The 22,946-nt window shown below is 37.3% G+C and overlaps 1 protein-coding gene across 1 annotated transcript in view; it reads left to right on the plus strand.

Moving 5' to 3' along the window:
* The window catches only part of CCDC7 (coiled-coil domain containing 7), a 224,827-nt gene that overhangs the window by 81,157 nt on the left and 120,724 nt on the right, over positions 1-22,946 (plus strand). The window contains exons 4-8 of the mRNA XM_036453963.2: positions 1,231-1,251; positions 1,617-1,649; positions 3,657-3,823; positions 7,355-7,416; positions 10,248-10,304. Of these exons, the coding sequence (XP_036309856.1) occupies positions 1,231-1,251; positions 1,617-1,649; positions 3,657-3,823; positions 7,355-7,416; positions 10,248-10,304 (340 nt within the window). The remainder of the gene's footprint in view (positions 1-1,230; positions 1,252-1,616; positions 1,650-3,656; positions 3,824-7,354; positions 7,417-10,247; positions 10,305-22,946) is intronic.

Here is a 22,946-nt window from a genome sequence, read left to right on the forward strand (position 1 = left end):
GCCAAACCGGTTTCGGCCTTAAAAATAGATTTTTATTATTGAATTCAGAGAGGAAGGGAGAGAGAGAGAGAAAAAAAAATCAGTGATGGGTGAGAACCATTCATTGGCTGCCTCCTGCACACTGGGATTGAGCCTGAAGCATGTGCCCTGACTGGGAATTGAATCATGACCTCCTGGCTCATCAACCACTGAGCAACACAGACTGGGCTAAGGTGTGCCTTTTATATATAGCACAATATTCATTGATTCATAAGTCAGTTTGGAAATTTTTTAAATATTAAAGTTATGACCATATTGATATGATTATCAAATGTTAGCATGTAAAGGAATCTACTGAGGGGCTGGTTTATACACATATTGCTGGCCTTACTCTCAAAGTTTTTGATTTAGTAGGCTGAAATGAGGCCTGAGAATTTGCATTACTAACAAATCTGGATGGTTGTTTAGGTCTTGGGTTCACACTTTTTTGACTATTGATCTATAGTTAGTGTTTCAGAAGGGAAACTTTAAGCTATCCTGATTTTTGTTGTTGTTGTTAAGTAACATTTCTTCTGTCTGAATGCATGTAGTAATATTTTTCTTTAATAGTTTATGTCAAAAAATTTTTTAATCTCTGATAGTGTGTGTGTGTGTGTGTGTGTGTGTGCGTGTGGTAAGTGTTATCATTTTAGCAGTTCATTTTCTAAGTAGTAAATATTGACATTTTAAACTGTGTGACTGGTTTTGTATATTTAGTTTCTCATAAGCTCCTATATGAGACCTTTGCATTTTCTTTGAAAAGTATTTAGTAGTAGTAGTATTTTATATTTTTATTTTTAGGCCCTTTAGCAGAAAAAAATATATTGAAGAGGTAATGTTTGGTAAGGTAATGCTTGCTTTTCATTATTGTACTCTCTTCTATGTGAATAAATAATGCTTTTTTGAGATGAATTTAAATTTTATTTTCTAAACCTAAATTCAAAAATATAAAATCATATATGTAAATTATTTTGGGATCTCTTTTAATATAGATCTAAAAAATGAAAATATTTTGCTAAAACTAAGTTGTCTATGCAAGTTGTATTAAAATATTTCTATAAATATTAAAATGTTGTTATTTTGGATTATAGATTTATGTTTTAATAATTTGTATATTTTGGGATTGAAAATTGCAAGACTTGAATGAAATGTTTTATCATACATCGTGAAGAATTTTATTTTAAAATGTTTAATTGCAACTTTATTTTCCAGATTTTGGAATCTCTTTTTAAGGTATGTTCAAAATATGCAGTTTAAGTTTACTAAAATTAAATACAGAAATATATGTAAATGAAGTTTCTAAGGTTTGAGGTAGTAAAATTTTTTTAGTTGCTGCTATATATATTTAAAAATTTTATATTTCAATTGTATGCTTCACTAACCCTCTTCTGAGTCTTAGGATAAATGATGTTTGGCTCAGTACTAATTTTAGATATATGAAAATTCTCTCTTTTCACTCTCTCTCTTTCTCACACACATACACACACACTCACACACACAGACACACACACACATGCATACACACATACCCATTTATTTTACTGCAGAAATTTAACTTGTCAATAATTATTTGTTTTCTGTTCCTTTAAAAAAAAAAGTGGTTTCAGCGACAGGTCAATCAAATGGAAGAGGTAAGTAAAAAATTTCTTAATTGTTAATTAAATTAATATTTTATCTCATTTATAAACCAATTTGAAGTATAAGTTAAATTTTTTTGAGTAACCATTAATGATAATGTTGATTTACATAGAGAAATAATGATTGGATAGATACAAATGTCTCAGTGGTTTATGCACTACATTCCTGTATATATCTGGTATACTCCGAGTTTGGTACATTCTTTCATCTAAAATTGGACAATAGAAATTTTTAAAAAATATATTTTATTGATTTTTGTACAGAGAGAAAGGGAGAGAGATAGAGAGAAACATCAATGAGAGAGAGTCATCGATCAGCTGCCTCTTGCACACCCCCTACTGGGGATATGCCCGCAACTAAGGTACATGCCCTTGACCGGAATCGAACCTGGAGCCCTTCAGCCCCCAAGCGGATGCTCTATCCATTGAGCTCTATCCGGTCCCGGCTGGACAACAGAAATTTAATTATTATTCTTTCCCTAATTTATATAAAATAATAAGTGACTAGAGAAAACTTATCAAGTTAAAAATTATCCTCTATTTAAATAATCATGCATAATATATATGCTTACTATTAAATTATATATTTGTATTTTTAAAAATTTAATGTTATTTTAATGACTTTTTTTTTACTTTTTGATTTTCAGGTGCTTTAGTACCTTTTGGAAACTATTGGTGTCTGTTCTTAAGGGTTTTAAATTCTATTAAAATATTTTGGAAAAGACTTTATGTAATTTGTTTATATAGCAAAATGATTTCCAGGATAGCTTTAGTGATTCATGGAATTATTTTAGTTTTTCCTTGGATATGTTTGTGGCTCAGCCCAATTAAACACTCTTGAAGCCCAGACACTTTAAAGAGTATACTTTATTTATTTGGAATATAAATTAAATATTAAAGTTAGACATGGAATCCTAGCAGTTTTAATTTTTTTTTATTTTTTAATTTTTTAAATTATTTTACCTTTGGCCCCAAAGTAAACTTTTATGATCTTGCACTCTTTGCTTTAGATATGCTGACACTGGAAGAGTATTGGTAATTGTTCTTTGAGTATGGTAGATTGGTCATTATCTTTCCAGAGAAGTAGGATTGGGGTGAAGTTCACTATTTCCCCTCACCCTTTTATAAAATCGGTACTTCTTTGCAATTTGGGTAATGCAGCTTATCTTTTTTCTTCTTTTTTTGTATCAACCTTTTTTTATCCTATTTTTTTTTTTTTCATGCAGTTGTCTCACTCTCTTCTTTATACACTTTGTGTCAGTGTGTGAGACCCATCCTAAACTGGTTTCTCAGTTTCTTTACCTTCTTATCTCTGAAAATCTCTGTCCATCTTTATCTCTGGCCCCACTTTTGGTCACACTTTAGCAAGTGGTTTTCAACCTTTCTAATGCTGCGACCCTTTAATACAGTTCCTCATGTTATGGTAACCCCCAACCATAAAATTATTTTTATTGCTACTCCATAACTGTGATTTTGCTACTGTTAATGAATCATAATGTAAATATTAGTGTTTTCTGATGGTCTTAGGCAACCCTGCTACCGGACCCTGCTGCTATAGAGCCTAAAACCATCAGAGTTAGTAGTAGAAAATATTAGCATTTGACAACAAATTATTGTGTCTTTCCATAGTTTATCATAATAATAGTATTCTTAGAATGGATTTTGAGGAAGTTATTACTTTAAAATTTCTTGTAAATAATTTGAATTGCATTTAATGCTGCTACAATTGTTATTGCACTTGCTTAAAATTCTTAAATGTTAAAATAATAATAAGAATATTGGATTTGAGTTTTGACATATAAAAGTCAACACTTAGCTGTTATTATGTTGCTAGGTATTTGCCCATATCAGTATTTTGTAAAATATTTGTATTTGATTATAGCTATGGATAAGAATAATATAAAGTTATTTAGATACAATAAATGAAACAATGATATTTCTTTGAGGTAAGGGGACAAAATGTGTCATTTCCTAAATACTTTGTTAATTTTGTTGTTTTAGATAAGTAAAGATCAAAGTTTTTCAGAAAGAGAGTTTCCAGTACCTGATAAAGCAATCACTTTAAGCATTGCACAGATAGTTAAGCAAGTGCAAAAACTTGAAGAAATGAAAAATCGACTTAAAAGATCTACTAAACACCCCTCAAAAGTCTTGCTCTCTAAGCCCAAGTAAGTAAAATATGAGTTAATAGAATTAAAAACAAGAGTGGGTATTAAGTAGTAATGAATGTAAGATAACGTTTTAGATATACTATCTGTAGAACTAAGTCAAATCAGAAGGTCTAGTCAGTTTGTACCTATTTGAAAATTTTAATAGTTTGAATTGGTAGAAATTCAAACTATTTAATAGTTTAATAGTATTCAAACTATTTAATAGTATTCAAATTTAATAGTTTGAATAGAAAATTTCTTAGCAAATTTTAAGTATATAATACAATAATAGCATTATTAACTACTGATGTACATAAGATCTCTCAAATTTATTCAACTTATAACTGAAAGTTTCTATCCATTAAACAACATTTCTGAATTTCCCCAATGCCTCAATCCTTGGAAACCACTATTGTACTCTCTGGTTCTAAAAGTCTGACTTTTTCATGTTTCACATATAAGTGAGATCATTTACTTTCTCTGTCTGGCTTATTTCACTTAGCATAATATCCGCTGGGTTTATCCATGTTGTGACAAATAACAACATTTCCTTTTGTTTATGGATGAATAAATTTTATTGTATATATTTGCCACATTTCCTTATCCATTGTTAGGTTGTTTCCATATCTTGGCAGTTTTAATATTGCAGTAAACAAGATATCTCTTTGAAGATAGATTTTTTTTTTGGAAATGGGATTGCTGGATCTTATGGTGGTAGTTTAAAAAAAATGTTTTGAAACCTACTGTTATACAAAATGGTTATATCAATTTACATTATCAATAGCAGTGTATAAGTGTTCCCTGTCTCTACATTCTTTTTAAAAATATATATTTTATTGATTTTTTTTTTACAGAGGGGAAGAGAGAGGGATAGAGAGTTAGAAACATCGATGAGAGAGAATCATCAATCAGGTGCCTCTTGCACACCCCCTACTGGGGATGTGCCCACAACCAAGGTACATGCCCTTGACTGGAATTGAACCTGTGACCTTTCAGTCCACAGGCTGATGCTCTATCCACTGAGCCAAACCAGTCTCAGCTGTCTCTACATTCTTACCAACACTTATCTATTGTCTTTTTGATAATAGTCACCCTCACAAGTATGAGGTGCTATCTCATTGTGGTTTTGATTTGTGTTTCCCTGATGATTAGTGATGTTGAGTACCTTTTTATGAATCTGTTGGCCATTTGTATATCTTCTGTAGAAAATGTCTATTCATTTGTCTATCTCTTTGCGATTTTAAAATTTGGGTCATTTAGTTTTTGCTATTGATTTGTATGAGCTGCTCATATATTTTGGATATTAATTTCTTATTAGGTATATAGTTTACAGATATTTTCTCCTTTTCTGTAGCTTTCTTTTTCATTTTGTTGCTATTTCCTTCACAGTGCAGAAACTTTCATATTTGATGCAATTGTATTTGTTTATTTTTGCTCTTGTTGGCTGTGATTTTGGTTTAATAACCAAAGTATCATTGCCAATACCAATTTCAAGTAGTTTTCCTCCCATGTTTTCTTCTAGGAGTTTTATAAGTTCAGGTCTTACACTTAAGCCTTTAATCCATTATGAGTTCATTTTGTGTGTGGTGTAAGATGATGGTCCTATTTAAAATTCTTTTACCTATACATATTCTGTTTTCCCAGCACCATTTATTGAAGAGACTATCCTTTCCCCATTGTGTATCTTTGGCATCCTTGTCAAAGATGAATTGACTGCACGCATGAGGGCTATCTGTATGTATTTTTTATGCCAATACAACAATGCATTAATTACTATAATTTGAAATCAAGAAGTAAGATTCCTCCAGCTTTCTTGCTGTTCTTTTTAAAACACTTTTTTTTTTTTTTAAGTTTTCTGAAGAATTGGCTGTTCAGGCTCTTTTATGGTTCCATATGAATTTTAAGATTCTTTCTCTTTTTAAAAAAACACTTAATTTTTATTGTTGACACTATTTCAGATGTCCTCATTTTTCTCTCCTTTGCTCAGCTCTACCCATCCTCTGCTCCCCTCCCTCTGGCCATCACCACACTGTTGTCTGTGTCTGTGGGTTATACATATGTGTTTTTTGGCTATTCTTTTCACCTTCTTTCATCCAGTCCCCCACTTACCCTCCTTTCTATCAGCTATCAGTTCCATATATCCATTCCTCAGTTTCTATTTTGTCAGTTTATTTTGTTAGATCCCACTTATAAGTGAAATCATGTGAGATTTGTCTTTCTCTGACTGGCTTATTTCATTTAGCATAATAATCTACAGGTCCATTCATGCCATTACAAAAAGTAAGATATTCTTCTTTTCATAGCTACATAATATTCCATTGTATAAATGTCCCATAGCTTTTTTTATCCACTCATCTGCTGATAGATAACTTGGGCTGTTCCCAGATCTTGGCTATCGTAAATAAACCTGAAATGAGTATAAGAGTGCTTATATATTTTTGAATTGTTTTTTTTTTTTTTGATTCTTAGGATATATTCCTAGAGTTGGAATCACTGGGTCAAGAGGCAGTTCAATTTTTAATTTTTTGAAGAAACTCCATATTCTTTTCCACAGTGGCTATACCAGACTGCATTCTATTTCTGTGAAAAGTGCCATTGGAATTTTGATAGCGATTATATTGGATCTGTAGATCACTTGGGATAGTATGGACATTTTAACAATATTAATTATTTCATTCCATGGAATATTTTTCATTTATTTCTTTATTATTCTGTTATCTTTAATCACATTTGGTATAGTAATTTATCTAAGTAAAAATTGAAAATTATAAATAACTTATTTTGCATTAAACATATACCAAACCTTTTAATTTTATAGTGTTAAAATAGAAAGTATCTGTAATTGGGAAGGGTTACTATTTATTATGCAATTACTTTATTGATAGCTCCATTTATCACTGACTATCCTTAAGTGAATAAAGGGAGTGGTACATGATTTGGCTCCAATAGAAATTGCATAATAGAGCCTTGATTAAGAGGCTCAGATATATTCCATTGAGCTATCTATTGTGAGGCACAAAATTAGTTTCTAATCATATATTAATATTAATACCTGAAATATAATTATCTGATGTTTGCTAGGTATTTTCCTTGTAATTTTATATTTACCTTTGATCCTTACAAATGCTTTATGCAATAGGTACTCTAGTATTTTGCTTTTAATAGATGAAGAAACTAAAGCTCAGAGAGGCTAAGTAACTTAAGTACACAAGGTCACATAATAAATGGGTAAAATGTTTTGAGCAAAGTATTTTGACTTTAAACTTGTACTTTTAATGCATATACCATTACTAATAATTGACAAAAAAATTGTCTTGCTTCTACCCAATTCACTTTTGCTATTTTTGTTGTTAATATTGTTGGTATATTTATAGAATTTAAAAAATTACATAGTTTGACCTATTTATTTGCTAATCATTTACTTTATTGTCTGTGAATAAAAGTTAAAGAACATCTTAAATTTTATTTTACAAACTATATATATTCTAGTTCTTATTTAATAATCTTATTCTTTGATAATAAATATTTTATTTTTTGACATTTTAACAGGGAAATTGAAAGTCCACCAGAAGCAGTGCTAAGTTATGAAAATGTACAGCAGAAAATTGAAGGTGATCTTTTATATATGGTTGCCTTTATGAGGTTTCCCTAAATACATTAACTTTTTGAGATTTATAGTTTAAAAATTCATAGCCATAAAATTATATAATAGTAAATTTCAAAAGATGTTACTAGAGGAAAAGGAGGAGAGGTAGTAAAGGGTAAAGGGAGTCAAATATATGGAGATGGAAATAGTTTTGACTTTGTGTAAACAAGTAGTAAAATACACAGATGATGTATCATAAAATTGTACACTTAAAACCTGTAACATTTTATTAACCAATGTCACCTCAAAACATTAAAAAAATTTTTTTTTTGTTAATCCTCATCCAAGGATATTTTTCCATTGAGTTTTTAAAAGTGAGTGGAAGGGAGAGGGAGAGACAGAGAGAAACATCGATGAGAGAGAGACACATGAATTGGTTGCTTTCTGCATGCACCCTAACCAGGGCCAGGGAACCTGCAACCAAAGTATGTGCCCTTGACCAAAATTGAACCTTTCAGTCCGTGGGCTGACAATGCTCTATACCCTGAGCCAAACTGGCTAGGGCACCTCAATATATTTAATTAAAAAGATATTTAATAGTGAATTTGAAAAAATAGTTTTATATTTTCAATAAAAATTCTTACTATATTGCAAATTCTAGGAGTGTATAAAATGAATACAATTTGATTGTTGCTTCCATAAAACCCACAACTTCTTAGGGCACAAGCATATAATATTTTTTTAATGAAATGCATGATAATTGTTTATATCATATGCAGTGAGTCTATAGAAAGGAGTCAATTTGTTCAATTTGAGAGGAAGATTTAAGCAACCTTAAAACATGAATAACACTTAGTTAAATGAAGAAGGGAGCTATTTGGTACTTTAAGAAGATATAATATAAACAAACAGCATGAATGAGGAATTGCAACTGGAATGGTATTAGACTAGATTGCAAAGCAATAGTTAGAAATAATGTAGGAGAAAGCTTAGTCAGAGGGATTGAATGTTGTGCTAAGGACTATCTATTTATTTATTTAATTTGTTTTACATAGATAATAGGGACTTATTGAAGATTTTTTTCTGTAGGGAAGTGACCTTGTTGTATCGAGTCTAGTAATAATTAATGTCGTTTTTAAACATTCGTTTAAAATCTTGCTTGGCGTTGACTTGTATTGACATAACCTTCAAACATGTGGTATCTACAGAACGTGTGAAGTGCAATTAACAAGTTTTGCTTGAAAAAGTTTGTGTTTGGTTTGGTTTTTGTTGCAAAACTAGGGCTAAGAAGATGGCGGATGAAGAGCATATTCGGCACTGCATGCCTTACGAGATCCAATTAGGAAGAAAAGCAAGTGAGGCTGCAAAAAACATCTGTAGTGCTCTTAGTCAAGATGCAGTTAGCGCCAGAAAATGCCAGTGTTGGTTTGAGAAATTTCGCGAGGGAAATTTTTTGTTAGATGACAAGAGTGGTCGAGGCCGTGTGTCCAATTTTGATCAAGAAGCTCTTCAAGCTCTTTTGGTGCAAAATCCTCAAATTACCCAACAAGAGCTTGCGACAACTTTAAATTGTTCACAAAAAACAATTTCCAATCAATTGCGTGCACTTGGCAAAGTCCAAAAGTTTGGAAAATGGGTTCCTCATGAGTTGACCGACAACAACCATAATCAAAGAGTCACAATTTGCAGTTCGCTCCTCTCTCGTCAAAACCGTTTGCCATTTTTAGAGCAAATTGTTACCGGAGATGAAGAATGGGTGCTGTATGTTAATTTGAAAAGGCGGCCTCAATGGTTGGACAAAAATGAGGCTCCACAGCCCACGCCAAAACCTGACTTGCATGCGAAAAAAGTGATGTTGTGTGTTTGGTGGAATTTTAAAGGAATTCTTCATTATGAACTTTTACCATCTAACCAAACCATTAGAAGTGCAGTGTATAGTGCCCAATTGGAAAGGTTAGCTCAAGCTTTAAGAGAAAAAGAACCCGCGCTGATTAATCGGAAGGGCGTAATTCTTCACCACGATAATGCACGGCCGCATACTGCAAGAATCACTGCTGAAAAACTGGGCCAGTTGGAATGGGAAGTTCTCCCTCAACCTGCATATTCTCCTGATATTGCCCCTTCCGATTACCATTTGTTTCGTTCTTTGCAAAACTTTCTTCTTGGAAAAAAATTTAATAATGAAGAATGCCTCAAAAATGCATTGACCGAATTTTTTGCATCAAAATCACAAGAATTTTACAACAGAGGGATTAAAATGCTTCCTGAGCGTTGGGCACAAGTAGTAGAAAACAACGGCAACTATATTGTTGATTAAATTTTGTTGTATTGTTTAAATAAATTCGATTTAAAAAAGTATTAGAAAACGACATTAATTATTACTAGACCTAATATTTAATTTTAAATATTATTCTGGCTACATGGTAGAAGCTGGATTAAAGACCTGGGAATTGGAAAGAGAAGTTATTACTGTATCTTAAATGTGTAATAAGTGCCTATGTTGAAGCACAAGTGGAAAAGAAGGGTAATATTTGAGAAATATGTGCCTGGTAAAATAGACAAAACTTGGTGATTTATATGAAAGGAAGAGGGATTAGATGATGGTAACAATAAGAGAATATAAGATGAAAAACAAGTTATGTAAAAAAATAGTGATTTCACATCACTCAGTTATACATATTCTTTCAGATATTACCATTGTTACTCAATTGGAAGGATCTGCATGTTTTAGCTCTATTGTTTTTCTTAGAATATTTTCTTTTGAATTAATTATTAAAATAAAAAACTATAACATTTAAAGTCAATTGTATATATATATAATTTATATTTGAAATAACAAATTCATTGTTATTTCAGAATTTATAGGAAGTGCCTCAGCTGAAGACTTCAAGGAGGTTTCTGCAACTGAATCACGTAAGTTTCCATTCATTTAAGCATCAGTGTTATTAACCTCTATTGAGGGAATTGATTTCTATAATCCTATCTAATAAAGGAGTAATATGCAAATTAACCATCACTGCTACACCCACAAGCCACGCCCACCAGCCAATCAGAGCAAGTATGCAAATTAACCTCAATCAAGATGGCTGTGGCCACAGAGAGCAGAAGGGAGGCTTGGGTTTTCCTGGCAATGGAGTAAGCCAAGCTTTCCCCACATCCTGGCAGGCCCAGGCCTCCACTTAAGGGTATAGAGTTTCAATTATAGAAGGTAAATTAATTCCAACAAAAATGGAGGCAGCCACGGAGCTGGAAGAGCAAGAGGCTAAGGTTGCCCTGGGAGATGGAGGAAGCCAAGCTTCTGCATCCCTGGCCAGCTCAGGCCTTCACTCCAGGCTACAAAGTTTCAATTATAGAAGATACATAAATTCCAACAGAAATGGCTGCCATCAGGGAGTGAGCAGAAGGCTTGGCTCTGCTCCAGGCTACAAAGTTTCAATTGTAGACCTTCGCCCAGGCACCCCAAGCCCCAAGGTAATCCCCACCCTTATCCGGGGCACCCTTCAGGGCAAACCAGCTGGCCCCCACCCATGCACCAGGCCTCTATTCTATCTAATAAAAGAGTAACATGAAGATTGACCATCACTCTAACACACAAGATGGCTGCCTCCATGTGGTCAAAGATCCTGCCCCCATGTGGACACAAGATGGCCAGCAGGAGAGGGCTGTTGGGAGGGACCAGGCCTGCAAGGAAGGGCAGTTGGGGGCAATCAACCCTTCAGCGAAGGGCAGTTAGTGGTGACCAGGCTGGCAGAGGAGGGAAGTTGGGGGCAAACAGGCTGACAGGGGAACAGTTAGACATAAATCAGGCTGGTATGGGAGTGGTTAGGGAGTGATCAGGCTGGCAGTCAGAAGCTATTAGGGGCAATCAGGAAGGCAGGCAGGCAAGCAGTTGGGAGCCAGCAGTTCTGGATTGTGAGAGAGGGATTGGGCCTAAACAGGTAGTGGCATATCCCTCGAGGGGTCCCAGATTGGAGAAGGTGCAGGCTGGGCAGAGGGATACCCCTCCCTGCTCCGCACGAATTTTGTGCACTGAGCCTCTAGTTTCCTATAATTAGTAACAATTATTAAGTTACAGCATAGATTCCCCTTAATTTTAGAGTCATACAATCAAGCTGGTTATCAAGTAAGTATTGACATTTCTAGTTAAGGCTACATGTTACCAAAAATAGACTCATTTTTGAGGAGCACCATGTTATTACTGGGAATGGAGGATTTTAGTTGTGATGAGAGTATACTACTGACAAGTTGCAGGAGTGGCAGGCCTTTAAGATGGAGCAGTAATAAAATTAAGAGTTCATTTTTAGACTTTGTTATTATTAATTACAGATCATCTCGTAAACACTAATGCTACTGGTAGGTACTCAGCTGTAGTCACAGCTGCTAGAACTAGGATGTTAAAGTTCTGACAACTTGTCAACAGGAAGGAGACATTACCTTGGTTATGTCTTAATAATGGACAGAATTTTATAACAATCATGTAATATATACTATGGAATACAGTTTAGAAGTAGAAAATAAGAATTGATTAGAAAAAATTGATGAGAATCCTGTCCTCTTTCAACACTAGCTTTAAACCCTAATGTTTCCATGTATAAAACAAAGATATACATTCTTCAGTACTGCCAGGTTCTATATAGACTTCTGCTCAATAGATTCTATCTAGGTGGGATAGAAAGGTATCTAGAGCTTTGGAGTGGTTAGTGAAAGCCTTTCTCTACATCAGACTCTCTACACATCTATGGAGCTCTCTTAACCTGTTAACTGGGGAGTTCCCTTTTTAATTACGCAACACACAACGGGTGCATACTCTTTCATTAGGACGTGTCAGTACGTCACACCCAGCAGACGTAATTTTATATTATTATTATTTTTATTTATACTTAATTAAAATAAATGAAATATATATATTTTTGTTTATTTATTTATAAAGCACAAAGGAAAATACAAAATTATAAACAAATAGCAAAGAATACCAACAAAAAAATGGAAACATCGAATTAAAAAATTATAAATTTTACAAACAATTATGAAGATTATAGCCGAAGTCGGTTTAGCTCAGCGGTAGAGCATCGGCCTGTGGACTGAAAGGTCCCAGGTTCGATTCCGGCCAAGGGCATGTGCATTGGTTGCGGGCACATCCCCGGTAGGGGGTGTGCAAGAGGCAGCTGGTTGAGGTTTCTCTCTCATCGATGTTTCTAGCTCTCTATCTCTCTCCCTTCCTCTCTGTAAGAAAATCAATAAAATATATTTTAAAAAAAGATTACAAAAAATATATACTGTCCCTCTCAGGGCGCAACATATATTTCAAGGACGTATTCATATGTCCTACCCGTTCCTGATAGTGTTTATGTTTGACGTATTTATAGGTCCCGCTCGGTTAACAGGTTTATCTGTGTGGCTTACTTCTCTCTGGTACTGTGCCCTATTACCGTATTTTTCGGACCATAAGACGCACTTTTTTTCCCCCAGAAGTGGGGGGAAAAAGTCCCTGCGTCTTATGGTCCAAATATAGCCTACACATATACTTAAAAAAAAAAGTTTTTTTACTTGCCCGGCTCTGTGTGGTCTCTGTGTGCTTGCCCGGCTCTAAAATGGTTCTAAATGCTGCTGTTTACTTTACAGGGTTGATTACATGTGTTTATGACTGTGATGTTGGGTTTTAATGCACATAAAATATTTTAGGACACTATTTGTTTCAGAATCTTTTTTTCTTCATTTCCCTTCTCTAAAAACTGGTGCGTCTTATGGTCCGGAGCGTCTTATGGTCCGAAAAATACGGTAATTCTAGTTGCCAATACTCTAAACTTTTTCTTTGAACTCAAGGAAACTCTTTGGATTCTTTCTTATGCTGAGGCCTAGAAACACCAGACAATAAGCTGCCATGAATGTCTTAAGTCTTTTTCCTTTGTTTTTCTTTTTTTCCCCTCAGGGATATTGCCTTGCACTTTTTGTTCTCTAATGTCTGAACATTGCTGTTCCTTTATTTTTGTCCAGTTTTTCATCATTTAAAAGTGGAAAGATAATTCTGGACCGTGATGCTTTATTATGGTTTAAAATAGAAGTCAATGTGCCTTCTTATATGCCACTGGGACACATCCTCCAACAACAACAAAAGTCCCCCAAATACAGTGGAAATTCTTTTTTTTTTTTAATTTTAATTTTTATTTATTTTTATTTTATTGATTTTTTACAGAGAGGAAAGGAGAGGAACAGAGAGTTAGAAACATCGATGAGAGAGAATCATCCATCATCTGCCTCCGGCACACCTCCTACTGGGGATGTGCCTGCAACCCAGGTACATGCCCTTGACCGGAATCGAACCTGGGACCCTTCAGTCCACAGGCTGACGCTCTATCCACTGAGCCAAACCGGTCTTGGCTGTCCTTTTTTGAAAAAAATATTAAATTATTATCTGTGTACATATCTTACCATCCTCCCCCTCCCCCCATACATACCCTAAAATACAGGAGAAATTTTATGCATGACTTTTCAGGGAAGTACAGGATAGGGTTACATTTCACAATATGGTGTAAAACCTTTTACAGGTTCCTAAGTATCTTTTTTCTTGGAAAAGTCCTTGACCCCATTGGTATACATCTATTCTCTGTCCATATTGTTTCACCTGTATATGCTCTCTTCTTCTTTTTTTTTTTAAACTAGCCCCTTTTGGAAAAAAAGAAAAAATAACCAATGGGACTACATCAAACTAAAATGTCTCTACACAGCAAAGGAAACCATCAACAAAGTGAAAGGACAACCCAATTGATGGGAAAACATATACATGATGATACATCCGATGAGGGGTTAATGTCCAAAATTTATTAAAAATGCTCACATACACAAAATAATCCAATTAAAAAATAGGCAGAAGACATGAATAGAAACTTCTCCAAGGAGAACATACAGATGACCAATAGACATGTGAAAAGACATAGACATATAATTTGTATCTTTCTATTAGCTCAATGACACTAATAGAAAGATTCAAATTATAACCTCACACATGTCGGAATGCCCATCATTAGTAAATCCACAAATAAATAGTGTTGGTGAGCATGTGGAGAAGGGAAGTCCTTGTGCACACTGTTGGTGGGACTGTAGTATGGAGGTTCTTCAAATTTCTTTTGAGAGCCAAAAATTTTAAACTTAAATCTATTATAAATTGTGCTGCTATGAACACAGGGGTGCATATATCCTTTCTGATTAGGGATCACTGGGTCAAATGGGAGATCCACTTTTAGTTTTTTAAGGAAACTGCATATTGTTCTCCACAGTGGCTGAACTAGTGTGCATTCCCACCAGTAGTGCATGAGGGTTCCTTTTTTCTCCATATCCTCACCAGCACTTGTTTGTTGATTTGTTGATGATAACCATTTTGAGAGGTGTGAGATGGTACCACATTGTATCTATCTTAAGAATCTCAAAACAATAATTTGAAAGAATATATGCACTTCTGTGTACATTGCAGCATTATTTACAATTGCCAAACTATGGAAGCAACCCAAGTGCCCATCAATAGATGAGTGAAAAAAAAAGAAAAAAGAAAAAAGGTGTGGTATGGATATACCATGGTATGTTACTCAGTTATAAAAAGAATGAAATCTTACCATTTGTGACAGCATGGGTGAAATTATGCTCAGTAAGAGAAAGACAAATACCATACGACATCACTTGTATGCGGAATCTAAAGATCAAAGAACACTGAATCAAATTCAGAGAACAGACTGGTTGTTGCCATAAGGGGAGGAGTTTTAAGAGACCGAGTGAAAAGATAAAGGGATTAAGAAGTGTAAATTAGCAGTTATAGTCATGAGGATATAAAGTTCAGCATAAGGAATATAGTCAATAATATTGCAGTAACTATTGTATGTATGGTGCCAGGTAGTTACTGGAAATATTAGGAGGAATACTTTGTAAAGTATATGATTGTTTAACAAAAGTGGATACTAATACAAAAGAATACTGAAAATAAGCTGTTACTGAAAATAGACAAATAGTACCCCTTTCATCTTCAGCCAAACTTCATTCTCTTCTTCCTTCTCCATTCCCTAAATAGAATTAAATTATATAGCCCAGTGGTCGGCAAACTCATTAGTCAACAGAGCCAAATATCAAAAATTGAAATTTCTTTTGAGAGCCAAAATTTTTAAACAAACTTCTTTTAAAAAAATCAATCTTTATTGTTCATATTGTTACAAAGGTACCTCATTTCTTCCCCCCTCCACCAGGTTCCTCACCCACCCTCCTCCCCCTTCCCCTCCCCCATTGTCCTCATCCATAGGTGCACAGTTTATGTTCAGTCTCTTCCTCCCTCCCTTTCCCCGATAGTAAATCCCTTTTCAGATAGTAAATCAGTTACTTAGCATTTTCTCATATCAATAATACCACCACATGCCCAATGATACATTTCACACAAAAGACATTTCCAAATAGGTCAACCAGCCTCATCCAGGCCCCACCCAAGGCACTCACAGATCAACACCCCAGCCCTATACTAACTCAACACATCCAGATCTAAGCCTTCATCACTTGATTCAGCAGACCCTCAAGTTCCCACAAAAGTTTCCAGCCATGTCTGAGAGGCAGCCGTGGGGCAGGGGCAGGCAAGAAGCGAGCTGTTCCAGGCCTGGCTGCTCTGGGCCTGGCCTCTATTGCTCTGGTTCGTTCCACAACCAGCTGCTCCAGGGCTGGTCACCGCCGCTCCCGACCTAGTTGCTCTGGACCTGGCTGCTGCTGCTCCGGGCCTGGCCGCACCTGACCCGGCTGCTCTGGACCCGGCTGCTCCAGGCCCGGCCGCTCCAGGCCTGGCCGCTCCCAGCCTGGCAGCTGCTGCTCTGGGCCTGGCCTCTCCCGGCCTGGCAGCTGCTGCTCCGGGCCTGGCCGCACCAGACCCGGCTGCTCCGGGCCTGGCCGCTCCCGGCCTGGCAGCCGCTGCTCCGGGCCTGGCCGCTCCCAGCCTGGCAACCGCTGCTTTGGGCCTGGCCGCACGAGACCCGGCTGCCCCGGGCCTGGCTGCTCCCAGCCTGGCGGCTGCTGCTCTGGGCCTGGCCGTACCAGACCCGGCTGCTCCGGGCCTGGCCGCTCCCAGCCTGGCAGCTGCTGCTCCGGGCCTGGCCGCAAGAGACCCGGCTGCTCTGGGCCCGGCTGCCCCGGGCCCGGCCGCTCCGAGTCTGGCCGCTCCCAGCCTGGATGCTCCGGGCTTGGCTACTGCTGTTCTGGACCTGGCTGCTCCCAACCCAGCTGCTCTGGGCCTGGCTTCTCCGGGCCCGGCCACTCCGGGTCTGGGTGTTCCTGGACTGGCTACCCTGGGCTTGGCTGCCTCCGCCTCAGGCCTGGCTGCCACTGCCCCAGGTCTGGCTGCTCCAGTGGTGGCTGTTGTTGCTCTGGTTCTGGCTGCTGCTGCTCTGGGGCCTGGCCGTTGCTGCTCCGGGCCCGGTTGCCATTGCTTTGTGCCTGGGCACTCTAGGCCTGGCCGCCGCTGTTCCAACATTCTGCCCTTTTTTTTTTTTTTTTAAACGCATTTATGTTGCAATGTTGGCTGGTGAGTTGAGTTCTGACTTAGTCTTTGATTTTTCAAGATCTTCTTTCTTAAGTAATTTTACTGTCTTTTGCTCTCACTTGATTTCTTCACATTGAGAACTTTGGTTTCTTCCTCCTTGTCCTGGGAGCTCAGCAGGTTGGCCTGTGGCACCCCTTTGTTCTCCGCGGGCTCCCGCGCTGCTCCAGCCTGTTGCTGGGGTTGGCGCCGCCCAGGAAGCAGCCCCCGTCCTTGGCTCCGTTGCCTGCGCTCAGAGGTCGATGGCTCAGGGGCACCCCCCCCCCTGGGGGCCCCATTGCCCGGCTCCCTGCCGGTGCCTGGCTGGCTGGTGTCCGGCAGGGGCTCCTGCTCCCTGTCGCATTCCTCCAGTCTGGAGCTTTTTTTTCTCCTTCCCACTAGGGGAGTCTAGGATCAGAGTCAACAGACTGTCCTCTGCGCGCAGTGCGCGCGACTCTGGGGGCTCTGCTTTTCGCCACTCCCCTGGGATTCCGCCTCACAGCCCCGTCTCCCCCTGCCCGAGCCTGGGTCCCCAGGGTCTGGTCCAGGACTGGGGTTCAGAGCAGTCCGGACTGAGGCTCAGCGCCACCGGAGGCTTTGTTTCTTCCCGCTAGGGTAATCCAGCATCAGAGTCAACATTCAGTCCTCTTCGCGCAATGTGCGCACGACTCCGGGGGCCCTGCTTTTCGCTGCTCCCCAGGGATTCCGCCTCACAGCCCCGTCTCCCCCGCCGCCGGAGCCTGGGTCCCCAGGGTCTGGCTCATAACTGTGGGTCAGCGCTGCAGTTCCGGGGGTTTAGCCCAGGCTGGGGTTTTTATTTCCTTCCTGCTAGGGAACGCCAGGCAGCACCCAGCCCTCTCCTCCTCTCTGGCTGCGACCTCCCCGTGCGCACGCGTGCCTGCGAGCGCACAGCTTGTCTCCGTACCTTAGGCTTTTTTTCAGCTCCTCTGATTTTCCTTCTGGTTTTCTCTTTCCTTCTTGTAGAATTTTCAGTCAGTCAACTACCTGTAGCTCTGGGCGATGTGCACTCTACATTTTAGTTGTATTCCATTGAAATTGTTGTGTGCTGCTGCGGTTAGGTGTCTACCTGAGCAGCCATCTTGGATCCTCTGTCTAAACTTAAACTTCTAATGCTACTTCTTCAAAATAGACTCGCCCAGGCTGTGGTATTTTGTGGAAGAGCCACACTCAAGGGGCCAAAGAGCCGCATGTGGCTTGCGAGCCACATTTTGCTGACCATGGATATAGCCTGATCAATAAGAAAAAGCTACTTTTTTATGCCACTTATTTTTTCACTATAATTTAATCTTAATGTTGCTTCATATATTTTAATAGACTTTATTTTTTTTAGAGCAGTTTAGGTTTATAGAAAAATTGAAGCAGAATTTATGAAGTTTCCATATACTCAGTATCCCCACAATCCCCTCCACAAAGTTTTTTCTATTAGTAATGTTTTTCATTAGTATTAATATTGTTTCATAATTATTAATTAAAGTCCACAGTTTACAGAGAGTTCAATTTTTGTGTTGTACAGTTCTATGGGTTTTGACAAATGCATAAAGTCATGACCCACCATTACAGTATAATACAGAATAATTTTACTGCCCTGAAAATCCCACGTTCTACCTATTCACCTCTCCCTCCATCTACCTGAATCCATGGTAACCAATAATCTTATTTATTTATTTATTTATTTATTTATTCTTTTTAAATTTTTTTTATTGATTAAGGTATTACAAATATGTCCTTATCTCTCCAATACTCCTCACACCCCACTTATGCCTTCACCCCCTGTTGTCTGTGTCCATTGGTTAGGCTTATATGCATGCATACAAGTCCTTTGGTTGATCTCTCCTCCCCTTCCCTTTCCCCTCCCCTAGATTTCCTCTGAGGTTTGATGTTCTGATCAATGTTTCTCTGTCTCTGGGGATTTGTTTTTGTTCTTCAATTTATGTTGTTCATTATATTCCAAAAATGAGTGATATCATGAGGTATTCTTTCACTGACTGGCTTATTTCACTTAGCATAATGATCTCCAGTTTCATCCACGCTGTTGCAAATGGTAAGAATTCCTTCTTTTTTATCGCAGTGTAATATTCCATTATGTAGATGTATCACAGTTTTTCAATTCACTCATCTATTGATGGGCACTTAGGCTTTTTCTAAATATTACTATTATAAATTATACTGCTATGAATACAGGTGTGCATATATCCTTCTGATTGGGGATCACTGGGAGTTCCATTTTTAGTTTTTTGAGGAAACTGCGTATTGTGCTACACAGTGGCTGAACCAGTGTGCATTTCCACCAGTAGTGCATGAGGGTTCCTTTTCCTCCACATTCTCGCCAGCACTTGTTGTTTGTTAATTTGTTTTTTTAAAAATATTTTTTATTAAATTATTATTTTTGTACATATACCAATGCCCCCCCCTCCTATACATACCCTTCCTCCCCAGAGTTTGTGTCCATTGGTTGTACTAATATGCATGTATACAAGTCCTTCGGTTGATCTCTTATCTCCCCCAAATCTCCCCACCTCCCCGCTGTAATTTGACAGTCTGCTTGTTGCTTTACTGTCTCTATATCTATCTTTTGGTTCTTCAGTTTATAATATTCTTTATCATCCATAAATAAGTGAGGTCATGTGGTATCTCTTTTTCATTGACTGGCTTGTTTCACTCAGCATGATATTCTCCAATTCCATCCAGGTTGCTGCAAACGATGAGAATTTTTTTCTTTTTTATGGCTGCATAATATTCCATTGTGTAAATGTACCATAGTTTTTGGAACCAATCATCTGCTCATGGGCACCTAGGCTGTTTCCAAATCCTAGCTATTGTAAATTGTGCTGCTATGAACATAGGGGTGCATATATCCTTTCTGGTTGATGTTTCTAGCTTCTTGGACTATATTCCTAGGAGTGGGATTATTGGGTCAAATGCGAGTTCCATTTTCAGTTTTTTGAGGAAGCTCCATACTGTTCTCCACAGTGGTTGCATCAATCTACATTCCCACCAGCAATGCACGAGAGTTCCTTTTTCTCTGCAACCTTGCCAACACTCGTCCTTTGTTGATTTGTTGATGTTGGCCATTCTGAAAGATGTGAGATAGTACCGCATTGTTGTTTTGATTTGCATTTCTCGGATAATTAGTGACTTTGAACATGTTTTCATGTGCCTTTTGGCCTTCCTTCTGTCTTCTTTTGAGAAGATTCTATTTAGATCCATTGCCCATTTTTTAATTGGGTCATTTATCTTCCTTTTATTAAGTTATGTAAGCTGTCTGTAGATGTTGGAGAGTAAACCTTTATCAGTGATAACATTTGCAAAATTTTCTCCCATACAGAGGGCTTTCTTGTTTTGTTGATGGTTTCCTTTGCTGCAAAAAAGCTTTTTATTTTGATGTAATCCCATTTGTTTATTTTCTCTTTAGCTTCCATTGCCCTAGGGGAAGTATTAGTGAAGAAGTTCTTTTGGCATATGGCTGAGATTTTGCTGCCTGGGGATGCCTCTAGTATTTTTATGGTTTCCCATCTTATGTTTAAATCCTATATCCATTTTGAGTTTATTTTTGTGTATGGTATAAGTTGGTGATCAAGTTTCATTCTTTTGCATGTATCTGTCCAATTTCCCCAACACCATTTATTGAAGAGACTGTCTTGACTCCATTGTATGTTCATGCCTCCTTCGTCAAATATTAACTGAGCATAGTGATTTGGGTTGATATCTGGGTTCTCAATTCTATTCCATTGATCTATATGTCTGTTCTTGTGCCAGTACCAGGCTGTTTTGAGAACAGTGGCTTTGTAATACAGCTTAAAATCTGGTATTGAGATCCTTCCTACTTTATTCTTCTTTCTCAGGATTGCTGTGGCTATTCGGGGTCTTTTGTTGTTCCAAATGAACTTTTGAAGAGTTTTTTCTAGGTCAGTGAAATATGCCGTTGTTATTTTAATTGGGAGTCCATTGAACCTATAGATTGCTTTGGGAAGTATGGACATTTTGATGATGTTGATCCTACCAATCCATGAACATGGTATGTTCTTCCATCTGTTTATATCTTCCTCTATCTCTTTTTTCAGTGTCGTGTAGTTTTCCGTGTATAGGTCTTTTACCTACTTAGTTAAGTTTATTCCAAGGTATCTTAATTTTTTTTGGTGCCATGGTAAATGGGATTGCCTTTTTAGTCTCTGTTTCTGCAAGTTCACTATTGGTGTTTAGAAATGCCATAGATTTCTTGGTGTTAATTTTGTATCCTGCTACATTGCCAAATTCATTTATTAAGTCAATTAGTTTTTTTATGGAATCTTTTGGGTTTTTTATGTCCAATATCATGTCATCTGCAAATAAGGATAACTTTACTTCTTTTCCAATTTGGATGCCTTTTATATCCTCTTCTTGTCTAATTGCAATGGCTAGCACTTCCAGTACTATGTCAAACAGGAGTGGTGAGAGAGTGGGCAACCCTGTCTTGTTCCTGTTCTTAGAGGGAATGGTTATAGTTTTTGCCCATTGAGTATGATGTTTGCTGTGGGTTTATCATATATAGCTTTTATTATGTTGAAGTATGATCCTTGTACTCCCACCTTGTTGAGAGTTTTTATCAGGAAAGGGTGTTGGATTTTATCAAATGCTTTTTCTGCATCAATTGATATGACTATATGACTTTTATCTTTAAATTTATTTATGTGATGTATCACATTTATTGATTTGCGGATATTGTACCATCCTTGCATTCCTGGAATAAATCCTACTTGGTCGTGGTGTATGATCTTTGTGATGCTCTGCTGGAGCCAATTTGCTAGGATTTTGTTGAGGATTTTGGCATCTATGTTCATGAGGGATATTGGCCTGTAATTCTCTTTTATTGAGTTGTCTTTATCTGGTTTTGGTATTAGGGTGATGCTGGATTAATAGAAGGAGTTTGGAAGTGTTTCTTCCTCTTGAATTTTTTGGAATAGTCTGAGGAGGATAGGTTTTAGTTCTTCTTTGAATGTTTGGTAAAACTCTCCTGTGAAGCCATCTGGCCCTGGGCTTTTGTTTGCTGGAAGCTTTTAATGACTGTTTAAATTTGTTCCCAAGTTACTGGTCTATTGAGATTTATAGATTCTTTCTTATTGAGTTTTGGAACGTTGTATTTCTCTAGGAATATGTCCATTTCCTCCTGGTTGTTCAGCTTGTAGGAATAGAGTTGTTCATAGTATTTTGTAAAAATCCTTTGTATTTTGGCCGGGTCTGTTGTTATTTCACCTCTTTCATTTCTGATTTTGTTTATTTGGATCCTCTCTCTTTCTTTCTTGGTTAGCCTGGCTAGAGGTTCATCAATCTTGTTTATCCTTTCAATAAACCAGCTCTTGGTGTCTTGTTGATCTTATGTATTGTTTCTTTGGTCTCTATGTCGTTTATCTCTGCTCTAATTTTTGTTATTTCCTTTCTTCTGCTTACACTGGGTTTTTCTTGTTGCTCTTTTTCTAACTCTTTGAATTGTAGAGTTAGATAATTTGTTACCATTTTTTCTAGTTATTTGCAATAGGCTTGTAGGGATATGAATTTCCCTCTCAAAAGTGCTTTTGCTGTGTCCCATAGATTTTGGATTGTTGTGTTTTCATTGTCATTTGTTGCCAGGATGTTTTTAATTTCTTCCTTGATTTCTCTCGTAACCCAGTCCTTGTTTAATAGCATGCTGTTTAGTCTCTATGTGTTTGATTTTTTTTGGATTATTTTTATTGTAGTTAATTTCCAGTTTTATGCCATTATGATCTGAGAAGATGCTTGATATGATTTTTATCTTCTTGAACTTGAAGGGACTTTGCCTATGTCCCAAAATGTGGGCTATCTTTGAGAATGTCCCACGTGCACTTGAGAAGAATGTATATTCTATGGCTTTGGGGTGAAATGTTCTGAAGATGTCAATTAATTCCATCTGGTCTAGTGAGTCATTTAGGATTGATATTTCTTTGCTGGTTTTTTGTTTAGAAGATTTTTCCAAAGGTTACAATGGAGTAATAAAATCTGCTATT

This window comes from Pipistrellus kuhlii, unplaced genomic scaffold, assembly GCF_014108245.1.
Source record: "Pipistrellus kuhlii isolate mPipKuh1 unplaced genomic scaffold, mPipKuh1.p scaffold_m20_p_1, whole genome shotgun sequence".
Lineage (NCBI taxonomy): Eukaryota > Metazoa > Chordata > Mammalia > Chiroptera > Vespertilionidae > Pipistrellus > Pipistrellus kuhlii.